This window comes from Trichomycterus rosablanca, chromosome 23, assembly GCF_030014385.1.
Source record: "Trichomycterus rosablanca isolate fTriRos1 chromosome 23, fTriRos1.hap1, whole genome shotgun sequence".
In the NCBI taxonomy this organism is placed as follows: Eukaryota; Metazoa; Chordata; class Actinopteri; order Siluriformes; family Trichomycteridae; genus Trichomycterus; species Trichomycterus rosablanca.
In genome coordinates this window covers 17,821,291-17,837,707 of record NC_086010.1, presented here as the reverse complement: position 1 = coordinate 17,837,707, position 16,417 = coordinate 17,821,291, and the positions used below count along the sequence as shown (strand labels likewise).

The following is a 16,417-nucleotide window of genomic DNA, read 5'->3' as shown; positions in this document are numbered from 1 at the left end:
GCATCAATACTTGGCATGATAAGGAAACTCTTATCAAATGACAAGTGTCACAAGTAATGACATACCTGTGCTGAATCTGCTTTCTCTTTTGATCAGTGTACCTAAAATACAAGACATAATATAGTGCAGCGTTTTTCAAACCCTGGGTCATGACCCTTAGGTGGGTCACAAGCCAAAAAAAATTAGTTACGGAGAAAAGTAATAATAATTAAATAATCAACTGGCATGTTAACATGGAAAAAAAAAACTTGTATGTGAACTTATTGGTGAACGTGAATCAGGCATCTTAAGAAAATGTTTGCCGAACCGCCTGGTTCACGTGGACGTCTTGGGGCCCGACACGCCTCCAGGTGAACATTCAGGTGAAACTTGTTTTCAGTAGAACATGCACCCTGCACCAGCCTGTCTATACGGTCAGAGATCAGAAATGTACTGGTATGTATCATTATGATGTTTTATATTGCTTTTTGTTTTTAAACAAATTGATCAACTATTAAAAACTAGTTTTATTGTGTTGAGGAGTTAATGCTGATGGCATGTGCCTGATGGGGAGGGTGTGTTGGCAAGTCATGCAAGTACTACAACATTGCAGGTGCATTCGGTGGCTATTAGTGCCCTGGGTTAACATAGTATTTGGATGGATTGGCATTACCTTTAAAAGAAGGTGAGCTTTGGAATGATTGTGCTTATTACTTCTTACACTTCATGCCTGCTGCCATCTTCTATATTCAACTGCTGTTGGTCATTGATACGACTGTTTTGCTCTGTGTTGCTGCTCTAGTGTGAGCCATGAAACTACATACCAAAGCTTTATAAAGGAAACATTAGCATTAGCACTACTTGGCCGTGGAAGTTGAAGTACAGTGGGGCAGTTATAGCCTAGTGGTTAAGGTTCTGGACTAGTAATTGAAGGGTCGCTGGTTCAAGCTCCACCACTGCCAGGTTGCCACTGTTGGGCCCTTAAGCAAGGTGCTTAACCCTCATTTGCTTAGACAACATATACTGTCGCTGTTCTGTAGATTGCTTTGAATATAGGCGTCTGCTAAATGCCAAAAATGTAAGTAAAAGTAAAGTCAAATCCACGAGTCATGGGGTGTGATTACTTTCTGATTCCACTGTATATAAAACAAATGATGTACTTCTAAGTTTAGGGAGGGTGTTTTCCTGTTTCAGCATGATGTTTGGTATGAAGGAACTGACCTCAACCCCATTTAACACTTTTGATATGAATTTGGACATGGACTGTAAGTCTGGCCTGCTCATAACCCGTCACAAATGCTCTTTTCACTGAATAGGCACAAATCCCCACAGACTTGCTTGACAATACTGTTAAAAGTCTTTGTAGGCTGACAGTGGAGACTGACAACATTTAGACATTTAGGGTTACAAGATTGTATTTAGGCCCTTCTCAGAGAATCAAAATTAATTCATTATTTAATTAATATTATATTTAATATAATGCATTTATAATTCATAAGGATGTTTGTGTGCAGCTGAATCAAATGCAATTGTTTTAGTAAAGCTACCAAGCAAGACAGTTCACTCCAGCTCAGTGGCATTAAAAATAGCCTGAATGGGAGGGAAACTGTCCAATCTGGAAAGGCTTTTCACCTTTAACTGTCCCTGAATGACAGTTCCCATTGACTCTCACTCCAGGCTCTGGATGTGTTGCAGATCTTTCCTTCAGTTTTGTTTGACTTTCTTTGAATGTTTTAAAGTTCTTTTTTTTTTTTTTTAAAGGGAACTGATTTAAACGCCCTAGTCGCGTCCTCAAGGTTAGTACAGCAGCTGCTGCTCAGACCAGTGCTGCTACGTACAATGCATGATATATTTATCACGTTTTAATTTTAATAACATGAAACTAACCTTTAGCGGCTTCACCTGCATGCAGTGCATTTCCTCTGAGTAACAGAAAGTACATTGTACAGTACAAAGTACAGAATAACTACATACTCTTGATGTAAATAGGAAATTGTTTGATGGAAAAATAAAACATTGGAAAGCTTTGATGTGATGCTCGCAATTGAGATTAAAAAAAGAGCTGCAGTTATTATTAGAAAGCTGCTGCATAGTGTAAATGTCTCTGCTTTGACAAGAGTTTTTCCTTCATCTATTAATACTGGAGGGATTTTGGGTGCCATAAAATATCTAAGGATCGTCATTTAAACCATTCTGCATTCATGTTATGTGTAGATATGTGTAGCTGTCATTTTTCCACACCACTAATACAGATGTAGGCAGAACTTTACATCCATTACATTGTAAAGAAACGTGTATGTCGTGTATTAAATGATTTCTGCAGCTGTTTTGTGACTGTATGACTGGAAACCCTTATAAAAAAAACCCTTAAATTTATTTATTATTGATTATTGATTTGGTGGTGTAGAATGTGTTTCTTGACCTTGGCAAGAGACCACAGTTTTATGTCCTTTAATGGTGTAAAAATTCCAAAATAACATTTAACTTTGTCGCATGGTGTCTGCATTCCCCCCCTCGATGGTTCTAATTAACAAACAATTGAAATTAATTAGAGTTACATTTATAATCTTATAATCTCAAAGTTCCTGTATATTTTGACCCAGCTGATTGTAAAATGCTACCTGTCTGGAAGCATCTGTAAAGTGTGGTGGAGGTGGAATGACGATTTGGGGCTGTTTTTTGAACCTGTGATTGCAGCAAAGTTACAAAGAAGTTCACGTAAATGTTTAATAAGGAAATACTTGTTAATTAGATTTTTATCATGTTTATTTATTTATTTTTTACTCTTCAGGAGCCTGGTGTGCTGGTGTGGATTTGCATGATGGGGGTCAAAGCGGCTCTTCCAAAGTATGAGCTCTATTTTTATTATGTGGTGCTGTCCATGGCAATGCTCTGGGCAGCCAGCTGGATTTTTGACGTGTCCAGCTGTAAGTGTCAACACACACACACACACACACATTTTGTATATGTGATTTAACTGATCATACTGTAATTATTAATGTAATAATCATGTAATTAAGGTCAGTCTGTGGCCAGGCAGTGCCAAGTGAAACTTCACTTCTCATTAGCATATTAACTTTGTCTATACAGAAGCTAAACTGCTGTAGGACATTTGAGCCCCTGTCTCGTTCCACACGCCCTCTTGTTTATTTATTTCTACCGTATTGTCCGAGTTAAAGGCCACGGCGGTGAGGCAGCGCCAGGTGCTGAAGCTATGCAGGCCATGAAGCGCGGATCATGTGTCAGTATTAATACACCAGGGAGGGAAAGAAAAATAGGATGGTGAGGCTGTGTTTGTTAGGCTACTGGACCACTGGGCCTAAAACGCCAACACTGGCATTCAAGGACAAAGTCAGGATTAAATAACCAAAGATCATCGACAAGTATATTTTAAGCACTGTTGATGACACACAATAAATTACATATTATTTTTGTTAAAAACATTGTATTTATAGAAAACAGAACCAGTAAAGCGGTCAGCTTATCATCAGGAGGTCATTAAGTTTAACTCTTGATGAGTCCAAGACAGCATAACTGACCCATTCTTCATCTTACCTAGCAATCACACCAACATGTCATTTGTGCACCTATGTACACATAATAACCCCAGCACCTATTTACTCACCTCTAGAGGCGAGTTAGCACGGCCAATCCACCTTCTGCATGTTGGCAGATTGCAGGAAAGATCTTGGTGCTCTGATCTTCTACTCCAGTGTCATGTGCTGTTGAGTCTGCGAGAAAAGGGTTCTGTGGTTAACAATTACTGAAATGAGCACCACTGTTGTAATACAGAGGTCTGAAGAGGTGGAGAAGTTACCAAAAGTTTATGGACACCGTGATATTTTACCTAAAAGTTAGCATACAAAATGTTTTCCCATAGTAATCACAAGTATACTGAGATTTGACCTCAGCACCCACATTACCTGCTGAGCCACCCTGTTGACCCATTCTTCTTCTTATTATCTGTTAGATGTTGTTGATCAGGTTCATGTTGTTTTCCTAGATTAAGATTAATTTTTATGCCAATTTTTAATAATCGATTTTGTTATTCTTTATACAGTGAATGCAAATCGAAAGGCTTTCAGGTCACACGTTCAGCCTGGATGGTACTACTTTGGCAGGAAAATGGTAAGGTCCGGTCACCTTCTAGTCTAACCAAATATGCCATGTTCCTCTGGACTGGTGAGGTCAGTCTCGTCTGTACTTCTCTGCAGGACACGGCTGATCCAGAATGGATGATGTGGTTCTCCACGTTCCGCGAACACATCGTCTTTGCTCTGTCCGGCCATGTCTTGTTTGGCAAGATCTGCTCCATGCTGGCTCCTCAGGTGTGTATCACACACTGTACATTCGATCCCCATTTTTACAACGACATGTATCTTCATGTTGTTTCTGCTTGTTGTTACAGTACAGGTCTCTGGTGTACATGGCGTACGGAATCTTGGCGGTCCTCACCAGTATGGGCTGGACGTACGTGACGTTGATCCTCTCACACTGCGTGCTGCTCTACAGCATCTCGTTGGTAAAACTTCGCTGGCTTTGTTTCGCTGCGGGACTCGTCACCCTCGCCACGTTTAAAATGGAGCCCTTCGTGTCCTGGCAGGTACATATGGCTTAAAGTAAAAACACCTCATGATGCATGATGCATTATATTTTGTTTTTATTTCTTAATTGTCTTGACAAATGATTGTTCAGTTTCTGTTCCATGTGTGATGTAGAATCTGTATAATAAAAACAATCAATAAGTTCATTAAGCTCAATTTTTTACCAGCCAATTTTCTCAGCCAACCTACAGCAAATTTTCATCTCATTTATTATTATTAGCACATAATAAACAACCAATATTGGCTTACATGGCGCCAATCTAGTAAGAAAGGCACTAAGAACGATGGCTTACATTGTCAGGATTCAGTGTCATGATCTCCAGACCACATGGATGCACTTCTAAAGTGAGAAATTCCAGCAGAATCGATCATTATAAAAATTTATGCCGTTATTTCACAGGCCGGCTTCGTGAGCGGTGAGTTTTCTCTTCGTCCTGTTCTCTTCTACGGCGGTTGTGGTTTCACCATCATGCGCTGTATCAGTTTTGCTCTGGAGAACTGTGAAAGAAAGGACGGACACTACAGCATCCTGGACTTGCTGAAGTATAACTTCTACCTCCCCTTTTTCTACTTCGGGCCCATCATGACCTTCGATAAGTTCTACGTCCAGGTATGCAGCTCATAACGTAACTGAAGTCTAATTGAAGTCTACGTATGTCAATTCATAAATTCAATATAGACCACGGTTAAGTTGGCAACTGTGGCACTTTATTTTTATTCCTGGTCTGTTGATGAAGGATATGTAATTGTTAATAGACCTAGTTTGCATTAAGCTTTAATCTAAGCTGATCATAAAACAATGGCTTATTACAGTATTTTTGGTGTGTTTCAGTAATAAATGTACACAAATTAAGAGCAACTTAAGATCTAAGGATACAAGAGTAAAATTAACAATAATAAAGGCATTAAGGCTGCTCAGGTGGCGCAGCGGTAAAAACACACGCTAGCACACCAGAGCTGGGATCTCGAATACATCGTATCGAATCTCAGCTCTGCCATCCGGCTGGGCTGAGCGGCCACATGAACAACTATTGGCCTGTTGTTCATATAGGGGTGGGATATTAAGCCGGATAGGGACTCTCTCATAACTGATGCACTACGACCTCTGCTGGCTGATTGATGGCGCCTGCACAGAGGCGGGGAAAGAGTGCGGATCAGGGTGTGTCTCTCCGTACACAGGGCTGATTCGCATATATGCACTCGCCTAGTATGGGTGACAAAATGCATACGGCTGCTGCCCACGTGTCGGAGGGGGCGTGGGTTAGCTTCGAACTCCTCAAATCAGAGCGGGGGTCGGCATTAGTGGAGAGGAAGCGTGATGCAATCAGGCAATTGGGCACGCTAAAAAAAGTCGGCAAAAAAGGCATTAAATAATTTGTTAATGCATTCTGTGGTCCAAATTTGCATCATCTGGTATAAAACAGACTTCTATTACATCGCAAAATAGGTCTTGTTACTCCAGTGTAAAACTAAGCCACAATCTGACTCAAAAATTCTTGATAAATTGCTTATTTATTAATACACACAGAAACGTTCAATAAAATAAACTCACTGACCTCCGTCTGACCTCTGAGCTATAAGGTCACGTCATGTATTTTTGTCCTCACCAGGCGAATAACCCAAACCTGAGCAGGAAAGAAAGGGAGATGTGGAACATTTCCATCCAGGCCCTGGTGAATTTGGGGATTATCATTATGATTGCCGTCCTCTTCCACTTCATGTACATTCTAACCATTCCCAGTGACATGAAGCTGCTCAAACACGTCTCAGACTGGGCTATCGGTGACTTGTGTTTTATTATGCTTGCTCATTCTCAAGCCACTGTTATTAATATTAATTTATAATCTATATGTAATGATTTTACTTCTTCGTATCTCCCTCCTTTCCAGCTGGCCTGGCGTATATAAATGTGGTGTACGACTGGGTGAAAGCTGCGGTGATGTTCGGTGTCATAAACACAATAGCCCGACTGGATCATCTAGATCCTCCCAAACCTCCCAAATGCATCACCATGCTCTACGTCTTCTCTGAGACGTCAGTACACGCTTCGTTTATGCTTTTTATTTAATGTCATCAGTTAATATGCTAAATATTGATGTGATTTCTTTATTATGTGCTCTTTTAAAGGCACTTTGATCGAGGAATTAATGACTGGCTTTGCAAGTAAGTGGTACACAATTATTTTTATGTTTATTTGAGTCTGAGTAAAATCCTCAGCAGTTTTATTAGGAGCTGTAAGTTAGCATTTGTTTTAAATAAATATAAATGATGAATAAGGAAGTTATTCCTGTGTTATTGCATGGCATTGGACCCACCGTGACCCAAACCAGGATGCAGCAGTTATTTAAAAGCATGTTTTTGTTCATTTCTGATTTAGTTGCGGTGATTGATAGGTGTACATTTTGCAGGTATGTGTATAACTACCTCGGTGGTAAACATGATAACGTAGTGGATGAGCTCATAGCCTCGCTGTGCACGTATGGCATTTGTGCACTGTGGCTTGGACCAGGCTGGGTGGTCCTAATCTGGGCTTTCTTCAACTGCTTTGGCCTGAACTTTGAGCTGTGGTTGTCCAAGTTCTTCTCCGTGGAGCCTTTCACTACCATTGAGGTAAGAGAACACGAACCTACAAAGCCTTGAACCCCAGAAAAAAGTGGCTGTGATCTACGCCAACTGGAAATTATTTACAGTATGTGGCTAAAACTATGTGGACGCCCTTAATTATTGAGTTCAGGTGCCACACCCATGGCTAACAGGTCTAACATCTATCCATTTTTATGACTACAAATGACTGTGCCAAAGTCTTGACCACTTTTGCAACCCAGGACTTCTTGAAAGTCACATTCAAGATTATGATGTTCTTCATAATCTTGAAGCTTGTGGTGGTCTCCGTATACTTTTGGCCATATAATAAATCTGTTATGTTATTAAAGAAAGAAAACCAGACTGAGCAGTTCAGTCTTGTGTGAACTGTATTTTTTACCTTCCAGTCAGCGATGTCTGAATCCATGTCCCGCCGAATCAGAGCCGGTTTTAATACTTTTAACTACTGGAGTATCATCCTGTACAACATCCTGGTCCTCAACAACATTGAATTCGCTAAGCTCGTCGCCAAGAGGCTCCTGCTGAAAGGTAACGGACAGTATTTATTGTGTTTATTTCTTCCATCATGAGTTGGTGAGTTTTTTCTAATACTTCACAAAAGATCATCATCAATATTCATGATTCATCTGGATAAATAAATTAAGATCAGACTACTTGTTCCTTCCTGCAGGTTTTCCATTTTCCACCATCACTCTGCTGTTTGTGACCTACTGCCTGGTGCAGATCATTAAGGAGAAAGAAAGGAAGCAGGCTCTGATCATCGATCCCGATCCTATTCCCCCTCCTGCTCCTGCGCCTGCGCCCCCTCCAGCCACCATCAAGGCCCAGAGCGAGCCCGCCAATGCCGCTGCTGCAGACCCTAACAAAGAGAAAGCGGAGTAGGAAGGCGTCATGGTTTTAGAATGCGAATACAGCTATGTTAGTGTTTTTATGAATGTTGTCATCATTTTAGGTTTGGAAAAGAGAAGCAGGGGAGGTTATTTGGAGGTACAAAGAAAATGATCAATAAAAGTACCTTACCATCAGATCTACAAATACAATTTTTTCACTATGACAGTAGCAGGTAATAAAAATGTAATAAGCATTTGAACAAACCCTTATATCTGTACTACTCTGATACTGTCATTGTAATTAAAATGTTCATTGTTGTGGTAGCTTTTACCTAAAAACGCAACGGCAATGTTTACTAAAAATCATTTGTAAGAACTCTTACTGTGTAAATAACCTTTTATCAAGTCTAAAGTGTGGAAACAAAATCTGCATTAAAAAGCTACCTGACAACACAAATAAGTATCAAGTTTATTGTTCTCCTCTTTTCTTTACACACAGTTTTGAGTACGCTCACTTTCCCTGCACACTCGGCGACCTCTATCTGTTACATGACGGCCACACTAACCGAGAACGGCCACTGGTTTTCCAGCACGTGTGAAGCCACTGGCCATCTTTACCCCATTACACATCCTGGTGCTCATTCAGTCAAAATAACATTTGCACAACTGAGCACTGATGTTGGTCAGGAAAGTTCGGTTGATGTTCCGGTTCATTCCAGAGCTGTTAAGCGGGGCTGAGGTAAGAGATCTCATGTCTTTATAGAGCAAAAAAGAACAGAAAAGCGGGCTTCCCTAAACTGTTGCTGCATAGCTTATAAATGTATTTAATTGAATTAGTGGCTAAAACCCTTAAAAATGTATTTACACTGTAGTACTATTCTACATAACTGTTCTATAGTTTCTAGAATGTTATTCTGTAGTATTTATGAGGTGGGTTGATGTATTGCCACCCCATACAGGGTGTTTCACCCCTGCGTTTAGTGCTTCCAAGTAAAACAGGACCCACTACAGCCCTGACCAGTTGAAATTTTGTTATAATGTTATTTTCTCTTTCACGAGACTACAAACTTTTAATAAGTAGTTTATGTAGATAATCAGAAACACAGTATATATAATGGTGTGTATGTGTGTGTGTATAAATTTATATACATATATACAGATGTGGAAAGTCTTTGGTTTAATGGAAAAAGATAAATTAAGCTAATTTCACCCAGATAAAATCATATAGTTATAAAATTAATTGAATAATAGTTACTAGAACCCTGAGAACAGCACTTTTAAAGGTATTTAGGGTAAAGTTGCACTAAAAACCCTTGGTGTGATGTGTCCATCCTTCCCAGTGTGGTTATGACTCAGGAAAAGCCACGCTGGGGCAGTGTGTCAGCTGTTAACCATGTCTCACATGTACCAAAATAGATCCACACCTTCTGAGAGCTTAACCTATAAAAAGCTACCAGATAGTGGCTGGTTGAAGTGTTGGGACAGCTGAAGTCCACTAACCAGGCCCTGCCACATCGTTCTGAACTGGACACTGACAGAGGCAGAGCTGGGCAGATTCTGCCTAAAGAACGAGGAATCGAAGCTGATCAGGAGCAAACATGGCTTTGCCTGTAGACCCGATGGAGGAGCCACGACTGTACCAGCAGACGCTGCTGCAGGACGGCCTGTACGACCTGCTGGAAAACGACACCATGGTGGACTGCGTGCTGAAGATCAAGGATAAGGAATTCCCCTGCCATCGCCTGGTGCTGGCCGCCTGCAGCTCCTACTTCCGGGCGTTCTTCAAGTCCGGCGCAGAGGCGAGCAAGCAGCGAGAGATCGTCCTGGAAGACGTGGAACCCGGGGTGATGGGTATGATCCTGAAGTACCTCTACACGTCCAGCATTAACGTGACCGAGCAGAACGTGCAGGACATCTTTGCTCTCGCAAATATGCTCCAGATTCCGTCCATCTTCACAGTCTGTGTGTCGTTCCTGCAGAAGCGCCTGAGTCTGAGCAACTGCTTGGCCATCTTCCGTCTCGGGTTGATGCTCGATTGCCCTCGGCTGGCCGTCTCGGCGCGGAACTTTGCCTGCGAACGTTTTCAGCTCATCAGCCGCGATCAGGACCTTCTCCAGTTGGGTCCAAGCGAGCTGGCGGCCATCCTGGCTTCGGACACTCTGAACGTGGAGACGGAACAAGCTGTCTTTGAGGCCGTGATCAAGTGGATAGGTCACGACGAGGACCAGCGTCTTCAGGAGCTGCCTGCGCTTCTCGACTGCGTCCGCTTGCGTCTCGTCCCAGAGGATTACTTCGTCCAGCAGGTAGAGAAGCACGATTGGCTGAGATCTGATCCAGAGATCGCCAAGAAGCTTCAGCTGGTCAAAGACGCTCGAGCTGGGAAGCTTGCAGAAGTCAAGAAAAGTTCCACAAGTAAGAAAAAGACAGAGAATGGCGGCGTTGAGGGAAATGATAATAAAGAGGAGGATGAAGATCAGGAGGAGCTGCTTCCAGGCATTCTGAATGATAACCTGAGGTTTGGTATGTTCCTCAGAGACTTGATATTTATGATAAGTGAAACTGGAGCGGTGGCCTATGACCCCACAGGAAATGACTGTTATGTGGCAGCAATTTCCAGCCAGATTCCCAAAAATCACTGCAGCCTGGTGACCAAGGAGAATCAGATTTTTGTGGTTGGAGGACTTTTCTTTGATGAGCGAAGCAAAGATGAGCGGCTATACTCATACTTCTTACAGGTACAGAAGCAACCATCACATCACCACTAGTCTGAGTTAAGATCTATTTATCTGTTTATTTTATTTAATTTCATTTAATTTTCATCAACTGTTTCATCCTGGTCACGGTCACGGGGGGTTCGGTTCCGTGTGAAATCACTAGACACAAACGTACACTCATTCGCATGTTGCACGATGATGTTTTTAACTCATTCAGATCTCTAATCTTTTATAGTATGACTCTGCAAGTTCAGACTGGCTGGGCATGCCCCCCATGCCCTCGCCACGCTTCCTGTTCGGCATGGGTGAATCAGAAAACTTCATTTTTGTGATTGGTGGCAAAGAGCTGAAGGAAGGAGAGCAAACTCTGGATTCGGTTCTGGTTTATGACAGACAGTAAGCACAAAACATTTCATTTCTTCATTCATTCATTCATGTTTGTTTTTTTACTACTGCCTTATCCTGGTCAGGGACGCAGTGGGTCTGATTTATTGGGCAAAAGGCAGGAAACACCTAAGATAGGTTGCCAGTTCATCACAGGGCACACAAACCTTTTAGTAGCTTTAATTTACTTGGCTGTGGGAGGAAACCGGAGCAACTGGAGGAAACCCACACAGAAACAAAGAGAACATGTACACATAACTCCACACAGAAAGGACCTTGGTCGCCCAGCCAGGGGAATCAAACCCAAATGCTTCTTGCTGTGAGGCACCAACACAACCCACTACAAAACATACTGATTCTTATAAAAGATACACGTACTATATTCTATTTCAGTATAAAATTCGGTTTTAGTGTTGATTTGGACCTTAAAGTATTAATTAATTGCACTGATTCTTTTTTATTTTGCCTTTTTTATAAATAAAAAATAATAACTTCACTTTTAGTTTTTAAATTACTTTTAATATTTCCCCTTGTTGAAAATGTAGATGAAATTTTGTGTCATTGTTTTAGTGTGATATGAGCTGTGAATTTTTTATTTATTTACATTTTAAATAGCTTTTGTCCACAAAAACATTTTTGAACATGTAAAGTATTCAAAGAAGATAATTTGTTGTTTTTACTTCTTTTAATCAAGAGCTTGTAAGTGGGAAGAATCAGCTCCACTTCCTTATGCAGTGTATGGACATGGAACCGTGTCTCACAATGGAATCGTGTATGTAATCGGAGGAAAAGGAGACGACAAGTATGTTTTTCCCACATTAATGACCAAATCCTTCATTAAATCATGAGTTTCACTCTTTATTCTGACACATTTTAAATTATTGGGCTTATAGGCAGTGTGTAAATAGAGTCTGTGCTTACGACACGATGAAGGGTGAGTGGAAGGACCTGGCACCCATGCAGACAGCCCGCTCACTGTTCGGTGTCACCGTTTACAAGGAGAAGATCTACATTGCTGCTGGAGTCACAGAAACTGGCCTCACCGGCAGCATGGAAGTCTACGACATCAAAACCAACAAGTCAGAGCATTATCAATACGATATTTACACCCTACAGAGCTTCTGTGTGTGCTGTGAGAAACCTAAACATGTAGATTTATTATAATATTAAATATATTAAATTATTAATATAAAATTATAATATTTTAGGTGGTCTGAGTTCGTGGAGTTTCCTCAGGAGAGAAGTTCCCTCAGTCTGATCACAGTAGGAAACGGCCTCTATGCTGTAGGTGGATTTGCAATGATTTCTGGTAAAGATGATGAAGATGAGCTCACACCTCAGGAGATGAACGATATTTGGAGGTAGGATGTCAGGACGCAGCTCCAGAATAAAATATAATAAGTAGAATTGGTTTATAGACATGCGGAAAATGTGCAAACATAGTAACACCACAAATACTAACTATAATAAATCATACATAAATACAGTTCAGGTCAAAAGTGTAAAGACGCTTGTTAGGCACATGTTTGTGTATTTTGTGCCAGTCTAGAGGCATTTTAATACTTTCTGCTGTAAAACGAATGTGACTGAATAAATAGAACAAATTTTTCTTAGTTTGAAACCACGAAAACACAAATTAAAGATCTTTTTAAGTTTTCCCATTTAAAACCATTGAATTTCAATATAGAGAGATGTTCTGTCTGTAAATGTAAATATTGTCTGATGGAACTTGTGCCCATTCAGTCAATTTTCAGGCACTGGTGTTGGACAAGGAAGCCTGGTTTACAATAGATGTTCTGATTCATCCCAGAGATGTTCAGTAGGGTTAAGGGCAGAGCTCTGTTCAGGCCACTGGAATTGTTTAAAACAAGTTTGCCTGACTGAAACACCAGAACTTAGTAATTAAGAGGGGTGTCCATTCGTTCATAGAGTTTAGTATTGCTTTTGTTTTTTTTGATGGCATGTCTTTCTGTGTGGATATTAAATAAAGATGATTGCTTAGGGCTGGTTTATCTTACTGAGCCTGACAAGAGACAACTGTTCCATGCACCTTTTATTGGTCGCAGTTTAACCCGTCTTACTGTTTTCCTTCTTAAATATCAGCAAATTGTTGAAATGTTTGGTGATTTTTCTTTTAATTTGACAAAATAAACACCAAGAAAAAATCTTTCTGCAGGTATGATGAAGGCGAGAGGAAATGGAGCGGCATCCTGAGAGAGATTCGCTACACTGCCGGGGCCACGGTGCTGGGTGTTCGACTCAACGCCCTGAGACTCACTAAAATGTGACCACACCCTGAAACACACTGAACTCTTTTTCACCTTTTTTCTATTAAAGAACGGCAGTTTTACCATAGTGAAGAGTGTTTTCTTTTATAAAATAAATTAATAAATAAGTAAATAAATATTTACATGAATTTGTCCTGATTGTTGTAAGTTCACACAAACATAGAAACAAACATGAAACACACACACAGTCTAAGTTGTAACACAAACACGGCCTATTGTGAACTAAACATTTAATAATAGTAATAAAGGAATTCTTTTTTTTACGTGGCGTTAAAAGAATTAGCAGCGACTGTACAAGCCAAGCCCACAAAAAATTAAGAAACACTTTGCTTCTTGTCTAGGAACGACTGCACTGTCCATTAACCTACAGCTACCTGTTATGATTTGCCTATAACTCAACCTAAAACCATTATCCTCTCTTTTCTTCTCTTATATATATGGCACAAATGCAATGCACAAAAAACTTTAACAATAATCTATTTCATTTCAGCAAACCTGCAGTAAAAAGACAAGACACACACAAAACAAGACCACACTGGGAGGTTTGGCTTGTTTATAGTGTTTAATTAGGTTTAATATTGAAATAAATCAGATTTGTTATTTTACAACAGTAAGTGATATGTTAAATGGCATAAAATACATTCTAAAGTATTATTAGCACCTCTAGCATTTTTGCATCTTATAACTACAGAGTTATAAAACCCACATAAAAATCGTATAATAAGTTCTCACATCACAACGCTAGCTATGAAACAGGGTTCACATTTAAAGTAAATTAGACATGATATACTTTGGAAAGGTAATATAATACAGATTGAGGAAGAGTAAGTACAATGTAAGGTATTACATTTAAACAAAGTGACAATCACTAAACTTTACACTCACAATAAAATCATTTAAATGTGCAAATGTATTTAGGCTTCGCTTCACTCTTCTAATTAAAAATGTAAAACCAAGCCAGAACAAGATGATCTCTGTCCTATACAACCCTCTTCAGTGGCGTCTAACAGTTCTTGAATAAAACTATAGCTTGTAAAAATGATCAAAATAAAAATTCAAATACATCTTTAACTATGTAAGAAAGCCACACAGATGTAGTTTTAACAAAACTAGCAGCAAATAATTACAAAAAGAAAGTGCATTTATTAGCATCAGATTATTAACTCCTTAAAAACGTCTGATTTTCATTTACAAATTCACACAAACTTACAACAAACGGGTCAAATATGTGCAACTTTTTGAAGGTAATTAATTATTCTGTAATTATTTTATAATATAATAAGATTATAAACCAATGAGCTTATTTTTTAAGAAACTAATTCACTAAGTGTAGTTCATTTTAGTTCTTCGTACACAACAAAGTGTTTCACTTAAATTCTTTTAAATTCACAAACATGACATTGTTGGCACGACTGATTAACTGATGATTTTGACTTTTTACCATATTTAAAACTTAAAGCTTGACTTAGTGTAAAGCTTAGTGTTTACAGCAACAATCAGGAATTTACATGTTCAAATTTACACCAGTTTTATTGCTGATGTTCAGATCTCATTTTATCATCATGATCTTATAAACCACGTACTTGAATACGGGCAAAATAACAACATTAATCATCATCAGTTTAATATTAAAATCTCCTGTACGGGTCGCTTCATCGTATCATGTTAGCAGATACATTAAACCTCAGACTTTTTAATTTATTCATGTTTAATAGCATCATTGCACTGATGAGCAATAAATCCACGACATGTAATATAATTAAATTTTTTTGACCTCTGGGTTTGATTTGAAATACTTTAGTATTTAGTCATTTCAGTGCATGTGAAACAGCACTATACACACATGACATTAACATTAACATGTAAGGTGCTTTAGGGTATTTTTTCAAGAAAATAAGATTTCTAGACCTAATTACATGTACAAAAGCTAAACTCTATAAACTCTTTCGAAAGTGCTGTGTCCTCCATTACATGCATTCACATTTGGCTGATCCGCAACGTAAACAAAGAAACTGCTCGTACATTAAATGCCTGCTTGTTTACAGAATACAGATACTGAGCATTTATAAAGCCTGCTGTTTAAATTCTAAAAGTTTAAAACTATATTATAATACATTTATTAATAAAGAATTATTTTTACATGTAGTTTAAATGATGCAGGGTTTATTTCTCACGCCAGTACATTTAAGCATGTTATAAATTCATGTTATAAGATTTAGATCATTTCTTAACTCATTGTCTGTTTTACCACCACTTTAGAATTAATATATTTTTCTATGTAATTTATGTTCTGTTGTATGAATAAATAATAATAATAACTTGTGTGAGAGAACAACCACAACAGTGAACAGGAGAAAACACCGCTTTGGTCCCTCTGGTATTAAAATATAAACATAAATTCTGTAGTAAAACTGGTGAGAAAACCTCATTTAAACTGTTTACAAGTTCACCACAAAGCACCAGAACACGTCTGCAAGTACAGCCTGTATGTAATGATGTTACATTGCAAGCAATTAATTGACGTAGACATAAATTGTAATATTTAACATGATCTAGTTTTGAGAAATTATTATCCTGTAAGACTAATATTTGAAGTAAGGCCTTAACAGTACCGAGAGTTCAGGCCTGTCATAGATAAGTACTATAGTTTTACATGGGTTTATACGTATTATTCACAGGAAAGATTATAATTATAATGAATATATTATAGTTTATTATAAGCTGAAGCTGCTGGCGTGTAACAATAATGCATCATCAGGCTGGATGGACATTAGTGATCCTTTAAAGCATTTTCTCATTGTTACAAAGACTAAAGTGCTAAAACCACAAAGACTAGATATGAAGTTCATTATTACTGGATTAAATTGTTAATAAGCTTAAAACTTTAGAATTTAAGCTTTTGTGGTCTGTTTTTTGTAATTGTGTGTGTTATAAAATAAATGCACTAATCAGCAACTTGTAACTCGATTATTAGTGTAACAGTATATAATGTACTAAACACCTACGTCATAGCA

General features: G+C 38.9%; 2 protein-coding genes across 3 annotated transcripts; both read left to right on the top strand.

Moving 5' to 3' along the window:
* The first annotated feature begins 1,717 nt into the window (after positions 1-1,717).
* On the top strand, positions 1,718-8,684 carry hhatlb (hedgehog acyltransferase like, b). The gene is made up of 14 exons (XM_062985654.1): positions 1,718-1,775; positions 2,771-2,906; positions 4,040-4,107; positions 4,194-4,307; positions 4,388-4,582; positions 4,984-5,193; positions 6,194-6,365; positions 6,473-6,617; positions 6,711-6,746; positions 6,992-7,193; positions 7,574-7,715; positions 7,858-8,065; positions 8,140-8,250; positions 8,517-8,684. The coding sequence occupies exons 2-14, from the start codon at positions 2,798-2,800 to the stop codon at positions 8,614-8,616; spliced, it is 1,812 nt and encodes a 603-aa protein (XP_062841724.1). The 5' UTR covers positions 1,718-1,775; positions 2,771-2,797; the 3' UTR covers positions 8,617-8,684.
* Positions 8,685-9,507: 823 nt separating this feature from the next.
* klhl40b (kelch-like family member 40b) lies at positions 9,508-13,523 on the top strand. 2 transcript variants are annotated; one of them, XM_062985367.1, is made up of 6 exons: positions 9,514-10,752; positions 10,967-11,127; positions 11,810-11,917; positions 12,009-12,194; positions 12,324-12,476; positions 13,292-13,523. In XM_062985367.1, exons 1-6 carry the CDS (start codon positions 9,616-9,618, stop codon positions 13,401-13,403), a joined length of 1,857 nt encoding a protein of 618 aa, XP_062841437.1. In that variant the 5' UTR covers positions 9,514-9,615; the 3' UTR covers positions 13,404-13,523. The 2 variants fall into 2 exon arrangements, with proteins under 2 accessions (XP_062841438.1, XP_062841437.1); XM_062985368.1 differs by lacking the exon at positions 13,292-13,523 and having other exon boundaries at positions 9,508-10,752; positions 12,009-12,238; positions 12,324-12,456.
* Positions 13,524-16,417: the final 2,894 nt, after the last annotated feature.